Raw genomic sequence first — 24,026 nt, 5'->3', positions numbered from 1 at the left:
AGTTTTTAGCGAGAATTTTTTTTTTCAAAATGCCCCCTGTCAGCATATTCATGTGGTCATGCAAATTGCAGTGAAATGACATTCAGTGCTGGAAAGTAAAAAAGTCAGCGTTTCAACTTAAACATTTTGGGAATAAAGATTAGTTATGAATCTTTACATCTATACACGTACTCAATGTAGCAAACCTACAACAACATCGACAGCAGCAGCAACCAAGGTCAATCGACTGCCGGATGAAAGCCTACCAGGCCGTTTGCAACCTCCGATGATCCCGCGATGCAACAATTCAGCCAACTGTTGATAGCTCAACGAAGTGGCTTATCACGTGGAAATTTAAAGCAGCCAAATATTCCAAACGCATCTTTCTAAAGTGCTCCTAGAGGCCGTGCTGTGGCTGGATAATGGGATGCTCGTGTTTATAAATGCCGAGGGAAACTCTGGAGGACACGGAGGAAAATCCAAGCAACAACGGGGAGAACAAGCAAATTGCAAATACACAGGCATCAGGGTCGAGATTGAACCCACGACCTCCTGCATACCAGGCAAGGTAGTAAACATATCGCCATTAACTTATTTCATCGCTCCATCTCCATGGCGGCGAACGTCTCGGACGCGTTGCGTTCCGTGGCTCCCACTCCATCGTTGTTCTTGACCGTCGGACCCAAGCCCCGCTCACTCCTCCTCAGTCCATGCAATGTCTGATCGCCGTTTCTTTCCAGATCTGCGTGTTTCCCTTTCAGTCTCTCCATGTAATTCCAAGCAATGTAACCCTCCCCAAAAAACATCCCTTCCAAAACCATTGCTCTTACTACACAGGGGAAAAAATAACGAGCGCAGTCAGCTCCGTTTATCCGCACGGCTTGGCATGCGATTGACGGCGCGCACTTGAGCAAAATATTCCGTCATCCATCCCTCGCGCTGGCAAACATTATGCGATGCCTGTGCTTAATGAGCACAGGCCCAAAGGGCCAACACGCCAAGTTACCAGACACAAACAGCACTCCTGTTGGAGGTATTGGTGGTGTACGGGATAGGCGACTAATAAGACGTTCCTGGAATTGAGCAACGTTACGTCAGGACTTGGGGAAATAGGCGATCGGAGGGAATTCCAAGATAGAGCAGTGCGAGGAAAGGAGTAGAAAGAGAAGCGTTGTGACCTGCAGTGTGGTGCAGTGAGTGAGTAGGTGAGTGGGTGGGTGGGTGAGTGAGTGAGTGGGTGAGTGAGTTAGTGGGTGGGTGAGTGACTGAGAGTGTGTTGTTGTGACCTTGCAGTACGGTGATTGAACACTGTGTGGATGCGGCAAAACATTCAATCTGGTAGGCTGAGCCCACAACATCGGTGAGCGGAATCAGCGAGCGATGTGCAAGGGAACAGTAATAACCGTCATGGTAGTTGTGATCGCAGAGTGACAAGGAGGGTGACTGACTGGCGGTGAGCGAGCGCACGACCGCCGAGCACGCTTCGCTTTTGAGACAGAGCACGGACGACGACGTCGACGAACGTGCGTCATCGCAGAAGTACGATCCGCCCTCCCGACCTCCCCCCCCATTCTCCGCTGCGCCGCAAACCTCGAGAGAGAGAGGGGGGGGACGGCCGCCGTGGTGGAGCGCAAAAACGACCTTTGCGGCGCAGGCCGGAGAAGCGCCGCGTGGGCAGACGGCGGCGACGCGCAGCTGCAGGGAGTGAGCTCATCGCCATTGGTCCGGAGACACGGAATCATTGCTGCTGAACCGAGCAAAATACGGGTAAACATGTTTACATAGAAGAGCCATTCCCCACCCACCCACTCCGCCCCCCCTCTGGAAGCTGTGTTCGAGTAGCAGAGCGGAGCGGTTAGCGTGGTGGTTAGCTCACTACGCTGAGCTAACCAATACGCCGTATTCGTCAGTACCCACGTGGCCATTGTCAATGATAAGTGTCGCAGTGCGTCGTGCGGTTCTTGGTCGGAGTGGCGGTGGCGTCGTGGTCAGTGCGCTGCGCTATGAACCCAGCGGCTTCGTTCTGCTCATAACCCCCCGTTGTACGTACGCGTGTATGTTAAACCCCTCTTGCGCCGTATGTAGCCATCCGTGCTAATCGGAGGTTGACACCAGCGGCGAGTGATATCCGTAGCGAGAAAATGCGTCTGATCTCTTACCTATCACAACACAGTAAGTGCCGTTTGTTGCTGGCCGTTTGGCGTTTTGGGGCCTTAGCAACCGTGAGCAAGATAAAAAAAAACGAAAACGTCACGGAGTAAACAATGACGGTTAATTAAATTTAAAAATACGTACATATATATATACAGTATATAGAACTTGCAACGATGCTCGAGGTGCTATCGTTGCAACGCCGAGAAGAGGTCAAGGGGTCGAACGGTCAGACGTGCCCCCCTCCACCCTTCCCCGCGTGCTGCTGCCCGCGTCGCCGTGCGAGCGTGCTTCAGATTCCTGCCGTGGTCACAGGTGCAGGACTCGGATGGTGCAGCTGTCACCAATCAGCGCTAACGAAGCTCGCCGCATGCAACGCAGGGGAAGGAGGGGGGGGCATTTCCTTTTCCCTCCTCCCCACAACGTTTTCTTCCCCCACCTCCTACCCCCCCCCCCGACACCCACTTTGTTGGGGTTTTGGAGTGAAGCGAACCCACAACCGTCCCCCGAGGGAGCGAGGGGGGACCCCCAAACCAAACACGCGCGCCCCCAGGGCTCCCCCAGCAAGTGCCTCTGGGCTTTGTTAGCACCGCGACTGTTGCCAGACAAAATAAATGCGGCACCCGGATAGAAATAAAAACAACAGTAAATCTTGACTTAAAGCTTTCGTGACTGCAGGAATTCATACCCTCTCTTTGGGTCGTTCGGTAAAGTCACGTAGATGGAAAAATAATACGAAAAAAATCACGACGTTTCGATCGCAACACGAGCAATCGTCTTCAGGTGAAAAAGTACAGCAGGCGGACTACTGAGGCAGGAAGAAATATAGCGATAGCTACTGCAGCCAGAGGTTATATAGGTTTGAGATGGGTACAACGGTAATTCATTTAAAATAAAAAGTCGAAAAATGCTACAAGGTGTCAAGAAAGCATGAATAATAATAGTTTAAAAGTCTAAATCGTTTCCTGGTGAAAAGAGCATTTTTACCACCCTGAGCCAGGGGTAAACATTTCACACTGCTATGAGGGTGGATGAGTCTCTCTCCGTGACACACAATGCGGACTCCCCCACGAAGTGGTAGTCATTTTAGGGACCCTCGGAGGGATGATTTGCAGAGTAGTCAACTACCCCAGCAGGATTTGAACTCTGAACCTTGCAATTTGCGAGCCGCCCTCGCTCAACGGCTCAGCCACCTGACTGGTTGCAAGCTGGTGACCATGGCAACGATAGTAGGCCGTGTAAGCAGAGGGCGTTAGCGAGGGCCCTTCCTTACCAGTGTGGCTGCGGATGTGCACACGCAAAGTCCCGTTGCTCGCAAACTTCTGCCCGCAGTACGGACAAATCTTCTCCTTCTCTCCCGTGTGCGTCTGGGGGAAGGAAAAAAAACCCATCAGGAATGGTGTAACGTTCTGAGCGTAATAAAATAAAACATTGTTCTCGTTTAGGGCCCTAAGACAGCCGTGCTCACGCAAACTTCGGTCATCATCATCATCATCATCACAGCGGCGGCTTTTGGCTTACCATCGAACAAAGATGGTCACCGCGTGCTTTCATATGCGCTTCTGTGGCCGTCTGGAACACTCTTCCTTCTAATATTAGGAAGCCAATAGAGTTGTACGCTTTAAAATCTAGATTGACAACGAATTTATTTTGAACTGTTTTTGTGATGAGTTTATTTCTTTGACTACGTACGGTGCGAAAGAAGTTCAACATACATAATTGAAACAATCGGCTTCCTTTTAAGAACTCAACTATTTTTATTTTACCTCATAAAGCTAGATAGCTCTTTTTCAGAAACGACCTGGCCACAAATGATGGCAAAAAAAAGTGGCTCATCACGTGGACATTTATAGCAGCCAAATGCTCTACAAACGATCAAGGCCAGTCTCTCCCTCCACAGGACACCCACTGCTGGGCTAAGTTGAGTTGACCCAGTAGTCACGTGCAGACGTTGAGGGTCTTTTGAATTTTTGCTGAAATTAAATGAACATTTGGTATTTCGTGCTGTATTTGTGGAGCGGACTAGTGGAACAGAGTGGATTTATTTTCCATGACAAAAAAGCCTCACATTGCTTAAGCACCAATGCTGAGCAGTCGCAGGGGATTGTTAAACTAGGGATTAAAGCTTTAGTTCAATCACCCATAGATTATTAACGAAAATGACTGATAATTAGTTCAATTCCTACAAGATTAGCATTACATGCCCTATCAGGCTAATAACTCGTGATTCGTTCAATTTCCTTGTGTTTCACGATTAAGTAGCAGCTTGCTATGAAACAAAAAAAATAATTGTCTCTATTGCCACACCGCAGGTGTAGTCCAACACTTTGGCCATTGGAGAATAGTTCCAGCCATGCAAAGTTAATAGGAAAATGGCCGAGCTACAAAGGGATCTAACCGCCATTGACTTGGCGTCGATCCATTCGTGAATCTAAATCCTTTACACTTCACCAACTGTTCTCCAGCTCGCTCTTTAGCTCACTTTACCATCAATAATTTCTCTCGACTCGTATGTCACCGTTCATTGAATTAATGTGCAGTACATTCATCGTCATGCCATGCTCAACCCGCTGCTGGATGAAGGCCGCCGCCATCTCTCACAATCCTGCGATGGAACAATCCAACTAGCACCTGCACGCAAGCATATTTCATTGCTCCATCTCCTTCGGATTACATTCCACTCCCTGGCCGCCAATTGAATTATTTTCGACCAATCCGTAAAAGTCTTAAAAGTGTTGTTTTTGTCACTTTTGATCCACCAGCTGACTTTAAGCTCATTAACATTTTACAATGAGCTCACCAATTATCCATCAACGCACACCGTTACCAAGTGTGGAAAATCGGTTCCACACTGACCCCGGCGCTGCAGACAGACCCCCGCGCAGTTTCTCACTGTGACAACTTTTGCGAGTGAATCAAAGGCAAGGTTCATTGAGCGAGTTTCAATGACGAGAATGAACGACGCGCCATTTACATTCAAGTGATGCCAGCTGGCCAAAGCGGTGGAGCCGCGAGGATATTGGGCATGCATGAAAGGAACTTAGGGGCGGTGATTGATATATGTATAGTAATCAAAACCCACAGTCTCCACCAATCCACACCTCATTCTCTTCTCTCTCTTATCTATGCATCTTGCTCGTCCCTTCATTGCTGCACTGTGTATCCTACACCCATTCCAATTGCTGAGTGCGAGCGTCTGTGCCAATCGGTATATTGTTTCTTTCGCCAACTTTATTTCTGCGCGTCCATATCAGTCAACTGCCGAAGATGTCTGTCCAATTTAGGAATGCGGTACAGCACAGTTTGACTCTGTGCAAGCGATTGCCCAGATAATGTTTTGTCTGTCTCTGGATTGAGTGTGTGTGTGTGTCAGCACAAGAACGCTGGCTGGATTCCAGGTGGACACCAACACACTTGATGATGTGCGTTTCCATGGGACAGTCATCATCATCAGCAGCAGCATTTATTATTTATCCCGCATCTCCCATGCGGTGAAACTCAAGGGGCCAACTCGGCTTGGCTCGTGTTGGGCTGAGTTCGTCCGACTTGGCCAGAGTTCTCCCAGGACTCGAGTTGAAGGGCAAATGAAGTTGGATAAAAATAAAAGTGGCGTTTCCAGGATTTGTCGAGCTATTCGCGTTTCCATGTCAGTTGGTCCCAATGTTGAAGAATTACACACAAATTGCAAAAAAAATGTTTTACTCCATTGGGAATTAGACGCACGGCCATCGCCCCCCTACTGTGTAAGCTTGGCAGGACCCTCCAGAAAGAGAGTCTTGAGACTCAGTGAGGCTTTTCTGGACAAACAAGTGTAGTAATAATAATAATAAAGGTCTCTCCGAGTTAGACCTTCCCAGAAATACTTGCGAGTAAACGGTCGAGAGCGCGCATTAGTGACAAAATTAAACATTAATTGTTGAATTCAATGTGATGATGAATGTTCCCGCTGCCTACGACATGTTTATTGTGACGGCCATTTGTTGTTGTTGCCCTGGCGACCAGGAGATCGATGATTGATCGGTGTTCGGTGTTCGGTCGCCATGTTGACAGCATTCATCGTGATTTTTCACTTAACAGAGTGGGCCACCTGAAGGCTGCCATCCATTAAAATTTAATCTATAAAACAACGCCCTAGCCACAAATATGAAGGAGATATTGCAGCTATAGACACTCAGCTGCTCCCAGCGCAGTCATCTGGCTTGACCACCTGAATGCGAAGTTTTAGTTGTTGATCTGCATCTACATCAGCCATACGAAAGAAGAATATTGTGACGGGTATGCTCATGTATTCCTCTCAGCCTGAGCATTAACACGGGGAACTCGAGGTGACAAAAATATGGAAACTCACTCCAGGGACGGAATATCAACAGGCTGATGGGCACATCTCCGTCATGAATGGAAAATTAAAGACAAGCCAGAGCAGTGCGATTGTGGCCATGAAACCTAAACTATGGACTGTATAGTAATCATTGCGGTCTGCGCTCTTTTCAACGGAGGAATAGTAAAACTCATCGGACTCTGTCCTGAAGCCCTCTCGTCCGGTCGTGCCTAGCAGCTGACCTCGACATTGGCTTTTAGCTCCAGGATTTATTGCCATCATTGATAATGATAACAATGAGTATTACAGCGGCGCTTGGTTAAGTACCTCACTTCACATATCCTCTCAACCAATGCATTGCCCTGCGGCAGTCTAGTCAAGGGGACCCCCGAAGGCAGCCGTCTCTGTTCAACACAAAGTGAAAACACAGCACTGTGACCATGGGGTGAAACGGTGGCGAGATGTTAACTACCTCTACTGATATACAGGAGGTCATGGGTTCGATCCCGACCCTGACGATGTCGGCATATTAGGCGTTTGCATGTTATGCCCGCAGATTTTTCTCACTGTTCCTCCGGTATTCTCTCCACATTTAGAAACGTGCGTTTAGAGTGTTTGGCTGCTATAAATTTCCACACGATAAGCCACTTTTTCAGTTATCCTTTGTGGCCAGGTCGCTTCTGAAAAAGCTATACAGCTCAATGGGTCTCACCTGGTATAATATTTTTTTTATTTCATTTTAGTCCATTAGCCTGCTAGTAGTGGGCGCAATTGCTACGTGGCAATTTGAAAGACTTGCTTAACTGAGATTGCTAGATTTAAAACTAATTTCTATAGAACTGATTTTTGTGTTTAGTTTGTTGTCCTTCCCCCGTACCTCCGATTAGCACGGTTGGCTACGTACGGTGCGAAAGAAGTTCAACATACATACAGACAGACATACATACAATCTGCGAGTTCAGCAACCCCTCAAATAGGGCGAATGTGGACCATGACTGCCAACACACGCAGTGGCCTACTCCTCTTTTCCGAATAACGCCCGCGGCATCTTTAACGTCCGTTACGAAGAGGAGGAGAGCCGCGGGCGGGGGAGGGGTGGGAGGAGGTGGGGGTTGTCCGTCGCCGCTGCGAGCGTGGGAACGGCACCTTCTTGTGGCTCTTGAGCACGGAGGGCGTGACGAAGGCCTTGTCGCACAAGTCGCACTTGTACTTCTTGTGGCCGTCGTGCACCACCTGGATGTGCACGTTGAGCGTGTCCTTGCGCTTGAACGTGGCGTCGCACTGCTCGCACTTGAACGTCCGTTCGTCTGCGGCGGGTGGACAAAGACAAAGGAAAAGATCCCCCGATCGCACGCGGCTGGTGTTGGGAGAACGAACCCGCAGCCCGAAACGATTGGATTGTCCTCAAAAACTTACACGATCCGACCGAAAAATCAAATAACGAATCGCAATATTGGTCGCGAAAGTCGACGCGCTCAGTTTATTCACCTAGGTGCAGAATGGTCAAAATGCATACGACGGCCTAATATGCTTCATGTGTTTTGTAAGAAAAAAAATATCACAGCGGAAAAACAATGACAAAGATCGCCCCCATCTTGCCATGCAGGTGACTTTAATAACAAATCATTGACAGCAGTTTGTCTCAAGGAAAGCGCAGAGTTGGGAGTTCACTGCGGAGAAGCTGTGTTCTTGGTGGCCGGAGCAACGAAACGTGGAAATTCACAGGCGACGTTTCTGTGTTTAATTTCACTGCAGCCTTCGCGCTCAGCCAAAACGCTTTAGCGAGCACATTTGTAACAGAAGCTTCGACATCGCGAGCCTCGCCATGCCCCGCAGGCATGCCTCCGATTAGCACGGTTGGCTCTGTACGGTGCGAAAGGAGTTCAACGTACGTGCGCGTCGAGACAACGCGAGCCCTGTGAGCGATCGACGTTGCGCCACGCGGCCGTCTGGCTCGCCATGCCCAAGCGGCGGCGAGCGACGTACGACCGCGCTTTCCCCATGACCCGATGGAGGGGGGCGGCGATGCTGCTAAGTTCGCAAATCATGCCGCGACATCATGGTGTCGCCCCTTTCAAGTCGGCCGAGACCGCGCGACCGCAGAAACAGCGGTTGCTTGGGACCGTCGCCCACAATTCTCCCCTTGGCGGCGGTGGGAATGAATCTCGGGACAATGCTGTAATGTGTCCCACGTCGTATGTTTTGCCCGTGCGGTTATGTGCTTCATCTCTGAGTCATGCACTGAAGACCGGCACAGTCATAAAATGAAGAATTGCTTTTTAGATGAATTCCATTTTACATGTTTTATGTGAGGATTGTACGCAGCTCAATAAATACAATGTGGTTTTATGCATTGTGTCTCACGCGACGCCATCTCAAGATGCTGTCTAGAACCAGCGGGGATGTTCATTTCATACAGAGAGGAAAGCAGTCGGCCAGAGGCAGAGGAGAGAAGGAAGGCCTTGAGGCGAAGAATATGGGCAGGGAGTCAACGGCACGGATGGTTTGGGGGAAGGGAATTCCAGACTACAGGGCCAGCATTGGAGAAGCAGTCATCTGTCATAATTTGTAGCTGCAAGGTTAGCATCAGGCAACCGGTGTTCTATAAATGTGTATGGGCACACAGGAAAGGCCGTGTGTCTGGTGGCACAAATCACGTCAAGTGATTTTTATTTCCCCCATTTACTTTTATGACTTTAGATGACAGACTCGGGGAAAACACCTCTCAGCGTGCGTGTTTGTGTGGAATCACCCAATGCGGCCTCATTCCAGCACGACGGGCACAAGCGCGCGAGTGTTCCACTTGGGACGCTTGGTTCAGAGCAGAGGGTGCCGAGTCACGGCTGTCGATGGGGAGGGGGACGCTGCCACCGCGGTGCGACGGTTGGCCGCCCGCCGGACTCGCAATCCGGGGGTCGCCGCTTCGGTTCGGTTCGATCTCCCGGCGCGGCAGTTGAAACGATCGGCAAGTTTCTCAAATCCCCCCGTCGCCACCTCCGTCCGCGCGGCAGCATAAATTGGCGTGACCGCAGTTAGTCCATCGGCAGGTTGCGTGTGGCGGGGTAAAGTGTGGGTACTTCCACCTCTTCCCAGGTGTCTGGCCAGAGTTGAAGAGTAGACCAAATACCCTCTAGAGAGGCTCACTAGAACGTGCTCCAGTGCTATCAGCACCTGGCAAGCCCTGGTGGTTTACCCACCGTGAAAAATGAAAGACGTGTTGTGCAATGTTTATGCCATAAAGTCGCGAGCAATATTGTCGACATCCTCCTTGCTCCGTTTCACAAAATGGAGTAACATTGACCGTGAGCAGCACACACTGTGATTGGCTGGAAAAGTCACATGTTCATCATTGTTTTTTAATCGATGCATGCAGCCGAGGTACCTGCATATAAAACATTCTACCGTGGTACTTCCACTTTAGAAATGGCTGCATGATGTTGTTTCTTTTTACAATTCAGCTTCGTGGCACTATGCGTCACGGCGTGCCCACCACTTGGCACCTTTTGGGCACATTTGTAGCGCATTGGTTCTCATCTGTGGCATTACTAAATAAATACATCGCTCGCTCACTTTGGGTTTAACAAGTAGCAAGCTTTCGCGACCAATATCATCCATAATAGAGGTTTTTGGGGTAAATCTCGTAAATATATAAATGTGTCGTTAAAACCCAGCACCAACCGACACAGCCAACTAGTAAGGGTTGTCACGTAAACAGAACAAGGTCAAAGAGCTCGCATAATGCACATGCATAATGTACGTTGACTCAGTAATCCCCCCCCCACTTTGCGCAAGAGCGCAGAAGTGTGGTCACCACATCTATATAAGGAACGAAACAGATGGACTTCTCCACAAGTCTGGCTGTCGCCTGATGAAGCTGGTTGTAATTACTGGCGAAACGTCGTACTCAAATTGTAAATGTTGTGGCTTGGCTCTCCAACACACCGGTGTGCTGTACTAGTGACGAATTGGCCACGTTCTGTTTACATGACAACCCTTACTAGTTGGCTGTGTCAGGTGGTGGCGGGTTTTAACAACACATTTATATATTTACACGATCTAACCCAAAAAAAACTCTATTACGGATAACTTTGGGTGTTCCCAGTGTTCGCTGAACATTTTTTCAATAAAAAGCATTCACGTGGATGTGTTTTTGAAGAAAAAAATAGTTTTTGAACACTTTTAATTACTTCGTTATTTAATACATATAAACAAAGTTATTTTCACGCTTGTTTGCAGGTTTTTTTTCCCCCAATCTAAAATAAGGCACAATCAACGTTGGGTTATTTACCCGGGTGTTTGGACCCAGAAGCTATTATTGCAACAGTGGCTACAAGGGTTCCCTTCTATTAACTCTCTAAGAGGCCAGTTAATTTCACCGTAAACATCTCATTTGCCACCACGCACAAGAAACACCATTTATAATGCACTCGGCTGCGGCGATTCATTTGGCGACGCGATAATACCTTGGGAAGAAACGCGAGTTGTCGTGCGACTGTGGCATTGTACAATCTGTAACGCTTGGCAGGCACGCCCGCTAGGCCGTGGGCTGTAGCGCGTTCGCCGCTCGTTGCAGAAGTAAATTGATAACAAATAATTCAACTTCATAGAGCGCCCTTAAACAATCGTTCTCAGGGCGCTAAACTAAAAAAAAGTTCACGGTTCACAAATCCAGCAACCGCCCTGGTTATTACCGCAGCGTGCACTAACCACGGTAATACTACGCGCAGTCTGCTTCGCAACGGACACTAAAGATCCCCTTGATGGAATTCGCAAGAGTGGGCCATTTTGTGTGCAGGAGTCAGGATTCACATTTGCCCAAATTCGAAAATTACTCAATTGAGACTATACACACAGCAGCAATCATCAACTGCCCGCCCCCGAATGGAAGACTTGCAAATGAGGCTCGTCCTGGTCTCTTGAGTTCTCACCTGGTTAAACAAAATAAACTTTAAATACAGAAACTCCTTCATTGTTGTACCTCCCTACTCCCAAAGCAAGAGAGCAAATAAACACATCAATTTGTCAGTCTGGCAGCAAGAGGCAGCAGGCACACTGCTAAATGTTCCTTAGGTGACAAAGTAGGGCGTCACCTGCTATCCTGCAACCTCCAAGCTGCATCTGCAGCTGCCAGAGCTTGACGTAAAAAAAGACCCCAGAGGAGGTTAAAAGATAAATACATTTTTTTTTTTAAAGCAGAATGTTATAAATGATCTTCACTGGCGCGATGAAAACATCTCGTGCGTCGGCCGTCGATTGATCGCCGCATTGCAGGACCGTGAGAAGTGGCGACGGCTTCAGGGAGGGAGGTTTTCATCCAGCAGTGGATTGACCAAGGTTGATGACGACGACGATGATGATGAAAACCTCACGACCGTGGCGGCGGTGGCGGCGGTGGTGGCGGCGGATCACTTGCGGCGCGACGCGCACAAATTAGTCACCCGAGCCGAGCGACCGCCTCGTAAACATCCCCCTTCACTCAGGGAGCACTCGGCAGGGCTGGTGAGAAAGAGACCGGTCTGTTTCCCCGAATACTGAGGAACTCCATTGATGGGCGAATGTAAAAACGACGGTTGGCAAACGCACTTCGAGTGAAAAAATATCTGCTCTTGAGGCTAATTGCAACAAAAAAAAGCGTTGAAATAATAAATCAATTTAAAGGATTATTGTGCATAAAATTGCCATGTTGACTCCTTGTTTGCTTGTTTGTCCTCTTCCAACAGTTTTCCGGTCAACATGTTCTCTAGAAATGAGGGCTTCACTTCAGCTGCTGTCTGTGGCTTGGACAAATATTTCCGCACCCAGCACACCACATCCAGTATCCCTCTCAGCACACCTCTCAGTATACCAATATATGGCGCTCATCATCTCCCGTTTCCAACCATGAGGCGGTGGTGGAAACTCTGCATCCCTTGTGACCGGGGTCGAGCCTCATCCATAGGGCAGTGATTCCTAACCTGGGGTGCACCCACCCCCTGTGGATGTGAGATGCCCTTTCTGGGGGTGCTAGACATGCCAGATTTTTCTAGAAGGAAAATCATCGAAACACAAGCTAGGCAGGAGCGCGTAAGTACAACTACATTGTTACATCGAGCCTCTATGTTTGATCAAATGATATATTGTTTAAACGATTCAGTGGTCAAGGTCAATAACCACTTCCCCACTGTGGTATGCGCACCTCAAATTATCACGGATGGCCGACATACGGTGTGAGAAAAGTTCAAACATACATATGTGCATATGCACCGAATTGACATCCGAAGGGATGATGGGACTGAGGCGACACCCAACCAGGAGTTGAACTCGCAACCTTCCGACTACGAGCCGTTTCGCTCTGCCGCAGGAGCCACATGGCTGGTTAAAGCCTCGGTCGTAACAGACGTATACGCATGATAAGCTAACGTAACATTTTTATTTATGTTTACTTGTGGAGCTTTGTTTTTTATCCAGCATCAAGGAGCCCTTAGACACGGGGAGGGAGAGAGAGAAAGTGATGGTGGCTGATGCCAGGGAGACGCTGAGTTAAGCGTCAGTCGTGGAGCATTTGTAACACAATATTGCAGCTGTACATGATTTCACCCGGGGGACGGAGGGGAAGAGACACATCGGGAAGAAACGGCTGCCAAGAATATCTGATTTGGCTGCAGAGTTATAGGTTAATTGCGTTTATAAAGGCAAGACCCAGAGAAGGGCACGGGGATGGGTGTCGGTAAATCCCTGCAGATGCTACTCCACAACCACATGGACCTACCGTGATTAACGAGAGAACGGCGAACATCATTAGAATTCCGTTGCTGCGGGCAATTTACAGTCACTCGTACTGAGCTTATTACCCAGCGTTGCAGGATATTATTCGATCCAGAATAACTTTGTCAGGAAGCGACTGATTAAGCCGAACTTTTACACTGACGCTGCAGGTTAATTTTGAAAAAAAGTGTTGGGGGGGGGTGGCGATGGTTGCCCTTAAGGTAAGATAAATTATGTCAGTCAGATGAAAGGCATCACCTTGATGTTATTACGTCCTCCAAGAAAGCTAAGCCTCAAACACTGCGCAGGAATGTGGAGAAAGTGTACGCAAGGATACGAGGAGCAGCGGCTATTTTTGACTCAGGATTTTATTGAAGTCTTGGGAGGATATGGAATCGGAGTAACCGGAGGAATCGCATGCACAGGAGGAGGTGACACCCAACACTGCAATTTCCTGATCACCTACGACACCCGGCAAGCCCTCGTGATTCACCCGCCCAAGTGCTATCCAGGCTAAAACCTGCTTAGCGTCTCAGATCCCACGCGATTGGGTACGTTGAGCGTGATTTGCTATAAGATACGCATGGGACCACGAGCATAGCTTTGGTCATCAATCATATGTATGGGTGGCGAGGAATGACAAAAATGCGATTGTGTGCCAGAGATGTCATTTAAATTTAAGTGGATGGTATTGCGTTCGCAACAGTGGGACAGAGTTCCAGGCAATCAGTGCAGCTGCAGATAAACGCCACTCAGCCAGGACGTGATTTTGTGCGATGTCCTTTCACATACAGGCCACATCGAATAAATTCTCGAACATCCATCCCTCTTTCGGATGCTCGAAATAGTTGGGCATATGCGAGACACCACCATAAACTATGTTTATATGAACACAAACATGCCCCTACACAAGCAACTACACTAATAAGGCATGCAACTATTAAAAAAGTGCTTTGAAGTCAAATTTTTCTTTGAAGTGAAGGTCGCTTTGAAGTCAATGTATCAAGAGTTTTCAGTGCATTCACTCAACGTTATTAAGTGAATGTATCAAAGCATTTTGAGTTAATCCGTGTGGACACAATGCCTTACAGTGCTGTGTATAATGGTCATTGCTCACGAGTATGGGCACTCATACATTCCACTATCACAGAGGCAATGAAAACGCACGGGCTCTGCAATATTGACACTCCATCATTGCTAAGGCATTCTTTATGTGTGCACAAACTGACTATAACATGTTTTTTTTATTTTACCAGGTAAGGCCCACTGGAGCCATATGTAGCTTTTTTTCAGAAGCGACCTGGCCACAAATGATAGCTAAACGAGGTTGGTCATCATGTGGAAATGTATAGCAGCCAAATATTCTAAACACATGTTAATTGTAAATGTGGAGGGAAAAAACGGAGGACTTGGAGAAAAATCCACTCAACCATAACCATGGGGAAAAAGAGCCATGCAAACTCCAAATATACAGGTGTCAGGGTCGGGATCGAACCCACAACCTCCTGTATACCAGGCGAGCGAGTTAACGACAGCTCTGGCCACATGACTGCACCTTCACTTTGTAAAGCCGGTCACTGCTGTAACCATGGTCCACATCAGAACATCAACAGGCCGATAAGCGCATCTCCTTCATAAATGGAAAAAATAAAGACACAAGCCACAGTTCGATTGTAGCCATTCAACCCAAACTATGAACCATATAGAAACACACTGTAGCCTGCGCTCCTTCAACGGAGAAGGAGGAATAGCAAAACAACACGGACTCTTTCCTGAAGCCCTCTCGTCGTGACTAACAGACCTCGACATTGGGCATTTAGCTGCTCATCAGTTTGACATACAGAAGAATAGAATAGCCGGGCATAAGCTCCGAATGCCCTGCTGCTGGGCAGCGATGCATGTGTGTCTGTTGGGAGTGCGGCAGCGATCTCACTGTTGTGGATGAGAAGATGCCGCTGCAGGGAGAAGGGCGTGCGGAAGAGGGCCTTGCATTCCTCGCACTGGAAGGGCCGCTCCTCCGAATGCGTCTTGCCGGGAACGTGGAGAGGTAAATAAAAAAAAACATCGGACAAAAAAAACATTTTGTAAAATAACAGTCGGAACAAATGGCGTGGTCACGTCCGTATGTATATTGAAATAATTTCGCACCGTACGTAGCCTACCGTGCTAATTGGAGGTACAGCGGTCGAAACGAGAGTTCAGCCGTGCACGCGTGCAAGGAATGCAATAGTGGTTGTCAGTTGCGGTCGCCATCAAATATGAGCCTTGCTGACTGAGTGTATTGGCAATTATAGATGCCACCGGTATTTACTGGGAAAGCTGTTCAACATATATACGTGCTCAATAGAATTTTCGGTAAAAGCAACACGATATTTAATTCATGAAAAACACTGAAATATATACTTTGTAAAATTAAATGTTACTACCGAAAAACTGCGAAGAGCTTTGCATAATTGTTCTTGGTTTTTATCATTGCGGTGCCATGGTGGCGAGACGTTAACTACCTCGCCTGGTATATAGAAGGCCATGGGTTTGATCCCGATCCCGACCCTGATGACTGTATATTTGGAGTTTGCAAGTTCTCTGTGGTTTTATGGGATTTTCTCCGTTTTTTTCCCTCCACATTTAGAAACACGCGTTTAGAGTACTTGACTGCTATAAATGTCGACATGATAAGCCACTTCGCTGAGCGATCAGTTGTGGCCATGTCGCTTCTGAAAAAGAGCCATATAGCTCAGTGGGCCTTACCTGGTAAGATAAAAAATAGTTTAACGTTTTTTTTCTTTTCAACATAGTTGCACTCAAGTAAAAAAAACTGGTCCAGTGTTCGCCCCGCATAATTAAATCATCATCAATCCACTGCTGGATGAAGGCCCTCCCCAGGCACTTAGGGCCACGCGTCGTAACAATCCACGCAGCACCTGCGCACAAACTGATTTCATCGCTCCACATTCCAATCCTTCTAGCCATGACATGTCCTGCTTCTCTTAACATATTGAATGATGTCATGAAACCTGCACATGTTCTCTCACCCACGTCATCACACGTGGTCTGGCAGAGCTCTGCAGTTAACTGACCAATTGTTCGTTTGTTTTGTCGATGAAACGGAGCCCTTAGTTGTATTTGTTGATGCTACATTAGCCAGATAGAACGTTTCCTGCACTCACCAATGTTCTGGGTTAGACTTTAGTTTCACTTTTGTGAAGCAAGAGAGGGGGGGGGGGGTGAGCACTGATGGAGTGGTTAGTGCACTTCGCTTTTCAACCCAGCGTCATGAGTTGGATTCCCGGCCATGGCTCAAATCAGTAGCGAGTAATATCTGAACAGATTCTGAGCACCCTCATCACGAACGCACATACTGACCAGCGTGGTGAAGTATGGTGGAACAAGACTCATGATCGACAAGGTGTGGGAGGAAATTCATCTAGCAGTGGACTGATAAACGACTGAGTATTATTAGTGTAATTATTCAAACCAATAATAAAAATGATTTACATTTATACTGGCGATTGCTTAACCGATTCCCATTCCAATGACATATGTGTACGTCAATATTGTTCTTACGATTCCGTTCCTCCAAAGAAAAACTCTGACGTACACGCACGTCATCAGAACGGATTCGGAAGAAAAAATAAAAGAAAATAACTTTAATGATACCGAGGCTCCCAAAAAGGACATGCGGGAGGGTGTGTGGCACAGTTTGGCACCAGCTATCATAGGGAGCGGTCGTGTCGCTACAGCTCTCTGCGGTTGAGTGAAATGTATTTAAAAGCAACGGCGCTACTATGCCTCCCTAAATAAAATTAGCGGTGAACGGGAAATCCACCCTGCAACTTGCAGACGTCTCGGAACGACGGGAAAGGGTTAATTGCGGTTCCTGCAACAGCGAGGGGCTGCATCCTCTCCACGGCGGAGAGATAATGATGAGACGCGGCTCGCCCCTCGCGACGGGACCCCTTGAGAAGATCCCTCCCTCCAACGCAACGACGTCGTACTCCAGACGGGAGCGCAGCGTTGGTTTCCCGGCGCGGATTTGGTCTCAACTTCCACGTTGAGTGAAGTTAACCAGACATGCCCCTTCCTCCTCCTTTCCTCGTCTCTTTCCTCTCCTGCTATCATCACGTGGTATCTTTCTCCCTCCCCACGACCCCATTCATCGCGCCAGCTCTTCTCTAATTTTCTCATCGCAAAATAATCGCACTGCGTACCGCGTTGGGTTTTTTGTCGTCGAACTCACCAGGAGCCATGTCTAACAGAGAGGGCCGTTGCCGATGAGCGTCCGGCAGTTCATCGCCAATGGCTCTGCTGATGAAGACGCTGAATGTCGAATCCGGGGCTTGTGTTTTAAGCCTGATGCTCGCCGAAATGATGCACTCTCAATAGGTCCTGTGGCTGATGGGACGAGTAAAATATATACACCCTTTTTTTTTTCCTGGATACAAATATTGGAAGGAGGTGTAATTGTGCGCTGATTGATCCTCATCATGTTTATACCATAGATGTTGAATGCAGTGGGTTGTGTTGATATAATCGCTGTCTCCCCACTTGCTGTATACTATGGTCGCTGTGCTGTTGCTGAAAAGGATGAACAAAATGGGACGTGGCATCTGCAGCCCCAGAGAAACCCCTCCTCCCTGCACTGGTAAACAACGGCCTCTCGAACACATAACACTCGCAGATTTTAAATCCCAAGCAATGTTGTCCGCACAATTCAAGGTTTTAGGGGCAAGTCAGCTGCTCTGACGGTTGTCTTAAATCCCTGCAGAGTCTGGTTTACATTGCTGTAAAGATAATGTGGCTGCTTGAATGCCCTTTGTGTGACTACTTTAGTTTGTGGCTTTAAATTAACCACATAGCCAGGGTAACCATATGGTTTTGCTGTTCCAACTAAGACACATACAAAAAAAAAACGGCGGTTTGCATTCAAGCTGTGTTTGCTTTGCACAAATTGTATCGAGGCATTTGTGAAATTCCTGCCACTTGACCAAAGGCACGTGGCACAACAGGAGGGCTTCACGTGGCTGACCAGGACATCGAGACAGCAGAGTTCCCTGGCTAAGCCATGCTCTACAGACACACTAAATGGCCTTCACACCAGAAACTCTCCCTCTTTAATAACATGGCAAAGCAGAGACTGACCAAACGAGTCGACAAAACTGCTCACCAATACGTAGAACCTGCGACTTTTTACGTAAATTACACATCGCTAAACTACATAAAGTATTCCAACAACAACAAATTTGAACAACGTGATCATTACACCTTACTCGGTTCTTACCTCGAGGAACGGCGACACGTAACGGCGCAATGCCACATTAACGACTCGCTGGAGACTGTGGAATATGCGGCTACGTGAAGAGGTTGGATTTGTGAACATCTGAAGACAATGACGGTTAAACTGACTGCACAAATGCCAAGTGTGTGTTTGCGAGGAAGACCCGAGCAACCAGTCACGTATGGGCAAGAGGCCACATATCATCAATCATCATCATCATCATTCTCCGCGAACTATCCATTGCTGAATGAAGACCTCCCAAAGTCATACACCATCTCGCCACTGTCTCCTGATGCAACGGTCCATATTGGTGTTGTACCCGAGCTGATTAAGCTGATTTGGCCACAAAGACAAAGACCCCACCCCTATAGCCTCAACAGACTGTTGGGGCAAGTGCTGTTAGCAAGCCCCTATGAAGGCTGGCACGGCACACGAGGGGGTGGGTGGCCAAAACCACGCCTGGCCACTTTTGTCTCCCAAGTGACGATGTTTAGACACCACACCAGGTGCTCATTTGAGGCTGAGTCGACCTAGGTAAGGCTCAGGACTGGATCAGATAATCGTCACCGGTGTTGGCCGTGAGCAGGAATCGAACTCGAGTTGCCGAATTCGTAGCGCAGTGTGCTAACTGCTACCCCACCGCTCCCCACGCACGCTCACAATGCAAGACCAAGATGCCATCAGGGGCCTAAAGCCACCACCGCACCTCACCAACGTTGTCTACTCTCTGCCAGATGCCGCAGCTGCTGCTGCTGCAGGTAGACACGCAGCGACCGCCACGCCCTGCCCCGACAGTCTCCCACTGTCCGCTCTGAGCTCTTTCCCTCGGTCGCCACACTCGTGGACACAATAAGAACATGGCTTCACAATATCGCTGTGGGTGGTTTTCAAACATGACGCAGCGCACAATGACCACGCTTGCGAGCTTTTGACGCGGATTTAATTTTTGCCACCAATGTTACGATTAGTAATTGGAAATCCACGCAAACCATGTATCATCTTAAACTTTTGGTACTCAATTAGCTCCAAAAGTTTTTCCTCCACATCGCCAACGTTTTGTCTGTGTACTTTGTGGTGTACAGCGCCTTGAGCACCTTGTAGAAATACGTTTTATGAATATAATGGGATTCATAATATTACGAATAAATATGTCACGTGAACAAACTTGCCAATGTATGACTGCAAACGATTCCATTGGGGTCTTCTTTTCTGTCCCCTTTACAGCCTCCGCTGAGCTTTTCCGTATTTTTCCCATGGTAAATTGGCGAGCGGGCGAGGCTAGCGAACCATCCACCCCATTAATACTGAGCTTTGTAGCAAGTGCGGTGACAGAGGCAGCACTTTGTATGAATATTGCGTCTGAATACAACGACAACGCCTCGCTCTATGCGGCCGAGGACATTGCACGAAAGGGGAAATAATATGAACTATAAATTGAGCTGTAAACTATTTTTATGATTATTACCAGGTAAGGTTTTCGCAGAAAATAAGTTTGGAAGTCGGTAGCGTCCGAGACGGCGTTTTGCGACAGTTTGATTGCAATATTCTTTTTTACAAATTAAGCTTTTGAAATGGTTAACAGATGCCACAGGTATATGGGTGGTAAGCAGCAGAAAAGTTTTACCTTCATGCTGTCACAATTACACAGATGACATGAGTGCTATTACGTATAAAAAAAAACGCAGGCATCTAATTTGCCAACGTTTTTTGCTCATTGAAAGAGAATCCACATATAATCAAAATATTGTAATTGAGGCCAGAATACAAATTAACCGTTAATTGGATAATTACTTCCAAAAGAAATTAAAACTACCTTGAACAATTAATCAACTTTCATGAAGATCAGATGGCCAGATGGCGTAAAAAAATCATTGATTATTCACGTGCGGTTGAAAAATATCTGTTGACAGCCAGAATTGATGAGGCTGATTGTAATTACCGGCACAACGTCAAATTCGAATCGTAAATGTCGTGGGATTACTCTCCAACACACCGGTGTGCTGAACTAGTGACTAATTGGCATGTTTTGTTCACGTGACAAACCTTACTAATTGGCTGTGTCTGGTGGTGGCGGGTTTAACGACGCGTTTATGTTTACGCGATCTCACCCAAAAACCTCTATTATGGATAATATCGGTCGCGTAAGCCTACGTGTTTAAATGCACAACAAACCGAGTCACTACAAACACAACTGCAAGCCACCGGGAAGTTACAAGACATTGATTCCTGCAGTCACGAAAGCTTCAAATCAAGAAGACATTGGGAAGTTCACCAGCAATTGTTTGAGCAGAGATAACTCTGCTGATGATACACCTGAATGCCGAAACAGTTCCTTGGTTTGTTTTTAATCAAGGCAATGCTGCTGACAAAAAAAACATTTAAAACCATTTTTTTTATTTTACCAGGTTAGGCCCACTGAGCTACATGACTCTTTATTCTGAAGCGACTTGGTCAGAAGTGATAGGTCAACAAAGTGGCTCATCACGTGGACATTTATAGCAGCCAAATATTCTAAACACATGTCGCTTCTAAATGTGGAGTGGAAAACCGGAGGACCCGGAGATAAAAATAAATAAAAAGACGCACTCCCAGAGGGCCGTGCGGCCAATGGGCTGCAGCCGTATTATCTGCTTATTTTATTTTGTTACAAGACAATGTGGTTTTATAAATCCAGAAACTGTGACGTTTTACATTCCGCCTTTTAGCGAGGGACCATACGATAATTTTCAAAGGCTATTTCAAATATCGTGCCGTGAGATAAGATAGCTTGAGATAGATAGCAATAGCACAAGAAATAAACAGAATAGAATGTAAAGTAAGCAGATGTGTTCCTTCGAAGACGGGAGGAATAGACTGGCAACACTATCGCAGAGGTCAAGCAGAGTGGATCGCGAGGAGAGAGGACATCTGGAGAGAAGGGCGGATGAAAAAAACTCATTTGGCAGCGGTGTCTTAGAGAGACGGTGAAAAGGAGTATACGTCAAAGGGAGAGGACAAAACACGAGGTTGCCTCTCAGAAGCAGACCTTGAATGTGAAGAAGATCCAGCCAGAAAAAATATACTATCAAGTTTCTTCATCCATCTTGGCGATGTGCGTACGCGGAGATAATTATAAGGATAATAAATCGAGCACGAATGTTTGTGCCCGGCACAAATAGACTGCTCCTGATAGAGTGCAGCTTCACAGCCAGCCTTGAGTTATCTTGTCTCACGATTCAATGAGATGGGTGACTTATGGTTCCAGCTCCTGCTGTGTGTGGAGTGTATCGCTCACAGATAAGCTCTGAACGAAGAGTGGTGCGCTAATCCCGGGTTCAATCATTTATTTCCAAACTAATGCTCGTGAACCATTCATCTGCCAGTTTTAGAGTCTGGGTCAATAGTTCCTCGAGTCGATTATTCGGCTGTGAAACTGGCTCGGTGACACAGAAGTTGACCTTTAAAACTATTTTCAAAGTTTTTCAAGGTTTAAGAATCTTTCCCCAATGTTTCAACTGCCGCACCAGGAGATCGAATGGAACCGGTGACCTCTGGATTGCACATCCACCGTGCTACCCGTAACACCACCGTATGACACTGGCATCACACAACATCTGAATCTGGTTCTGGAGCAAGCGGGGCTAATGACGTCAGGGGGCACCATGGTGGTGAGATGTTCACAACATCGACTGGTATGCAGGAGAGCATGGGTTCGATCCCGACCCTGACACCGCATATTTGGAGTTTGCGTGTCTTTCTCCCCATGGTCTTGTGTATTTTTCTCGGGGTCCTCCGATTTTTCCCTCTAGATTTAGAATCAACCTGCGTTTATAGAGTATTTGGCTACTGTAGATTTCCACGTGATAAGCCACTTCATTGAGCTATAATTTTTGATAGTCAGGTCACTTCTGAAAAAGAGCTACAGTATATAGTTCAGTAGGCATTACCTGGTAAAATAAAAACAAAAGTTCAGTCGATAGTCAATTATATCTGTCCCTTGCGCTATGACGTAAGCAGCATAACCATGTCACGGCACGACTTCTACAGCCAAAAGAACAACCCTGGCTCCTTCTGAGCCATGCCCGGCACGGCTCGGTTTTGCCAGTGGAAAGGAAGTAACAGAGAGAGGCTGGGATCACCCCCACGGCTTTGACGAGAACAAATTTCCCAGCATCATTAGCTCCAGCATGATGGATTCTGGGCTTGGTGCGGTTTGTGTTCACAGCTGTTAACCTCGTCAACCTCGCCAGCCTCTCAGACCTTCACGGGGAACTCCAACCGTGGCCGCGTGAGTACGGGCTGCTCAGAGTGAAACTACGCGAGCTGCGGAACGGTAGCACAGAAGTTCCGGGCCGCGGTTCTCTGTCGGCAACCTCAAACAACTCGGCTAACCAGTGGGGGCTTTGGATGGAGAGTTCTGCTCGCTGTGTTGATGGTCCAGGATTGACCGGAACGGAGAGAAGTTCTTTAAACGAGGATGAGTCGTCCCCTTGTTCACTCTCGACGCGTTCCGTTGGGTGACGACAGTTAAACATTTTAAATGAAAATAAAACTTGGTGATGCTGCCAGTGGTGTAATTAAAATATATATTATACCAATTAAGGCCCACTGAGCTATATAGATATTTTGCAGAAGCGACCTGGCCACAAATGACAGCTCAATTAAGTGACTTATCACGTGGGACTGTGCAGCAGCCAAATACTCGATACGTGCGTTTCTAGATGTGGAGGGAAAAACCGGAGGACCCGGAGAAAAATCCACGCACCCATGGGGAGAAGATGCAAAATCCAAAATATACAGCAGCAGGCGTCAGGGTCACGATTGAATCCACGACCTCCTGCATACCAGGCGAGGGAGTTAACATCTCGCCATCTCGGCACCACGGCACCGTAATAGTTGGCATGCTACTGTAATTGCAATCCAGACGTCGGTCGCTGGTTCGATCTCCCGGAGGGGCGGTTGACGTAATGTGCAAGATTCTTAAAACCCCACCACCCCTGATGAGCCACAAAGCTCTGTTTCACAGGTGTCCGGCGGGTGTCCAGCAAAGGGGACATCGTGATGGTGCGGCGACGTCACAACGGGCCAGCAGTCTCTCGGAATCGGCGATTCCGTTGAGCGAGGAAGCCACAGGGAAGGCATCGTTCGGGGGGGACCCGAGCAACGCCACCCGAAGCTGCTACTCTGCAAGTCCCAAGACTGCACGTGTTGCTGGGGGTAACGCGCGCCTACTGAAGGGCACCCCCCACGATGAGATCGGTCACGGAGACATGCACGTATCCGTGTGTCGGACCTCTTTCAGCCAACCGTGCGGGGGAAGGGCATCAAAACTAAACGCAAAAAGCATTTATAAAAGAAATGAGTTTTCAATTGAAATTAATAGTGCACAGCTTCGGTGGTTTCCTTCATATTGAAAGAGGGTTCCAGATGGCCGCAGAAGCACATCTGAAAGCGCACGATGCCCTACTCGTCTTTACTCGATGGTTAGAAGTAGTAAAAGTCGATCCACACTCGCTAGACGTTTTGGAAGGGGTTGGAGTACCCACACTTTACCCCACCTCACATGACCCAGTCGATCAA

The 24,026-nt window shown here is 47.7% G+C and overlaps 1 protein-coding gene and 1 long non-coding RNA gene across 2 annotated transcripts in view; one reads left to right on the top strand and one right to left on the bottom strand.

Moving 5' to 3' along the window:
• Nucleotides 1-24,026, bottom strand: part of PRDM5 (PR/SET domain 5) — a 118,172-nt gene that overhangs the window by 29,706 nt on the left and 64,440 nt on the right. The window contains exons 11-13 of the mRNA XM_078875255.1: nt 15,126-15,219; nt 7,595-7,755; nt 3,404-3,497 (exon numbers count right to left, since the gene is read on the bottom strand). Of these exons, the coding sequence (XP_078731381.1) occupies nt 3,404-3,497; nt 7,595-7,755; nt 15,126-15,219 (349 nt within the window). The remainder of the gene's footprint in view (nt 1-3,403; nt 3,498-7,594; nt 7,756-15,125; nt 15,220-24,026) is intronic.
• Nucleotides 1,592-23,742, top strand: LOC144946424 (uncharacterized). Its single transcript, XR_013639893.1, has 3 exons — nt 1,592-1,746; nt 17,776-17,834; nt 23,473-23,742. It is a non-coding gene; the product is annotated as an uncharacterized LOC144946424 (long non-coding RNA).

Source organism: Lampetra fluviatilis, chromosome 41 (assembly GCF_964198595.1).
Source record: "Lampetra fluviatilis chromosome 41, kcLamFluv1.1, whole genome shotgun sequence".
Classification (NCBI taxonomy): domain Eukaryota; kingdom Metazoa; phylum Chordata; class Hyperoartia; order Petromyzontiformes; family Petromyzontidae; genus Lampetra; species Lampetra fluviatilis.
The sequence above is the reverse complement of the archived record's forward strand: the minus strand, read 5'-3'. Positions and strand labels throughout refer to the sequence as shown.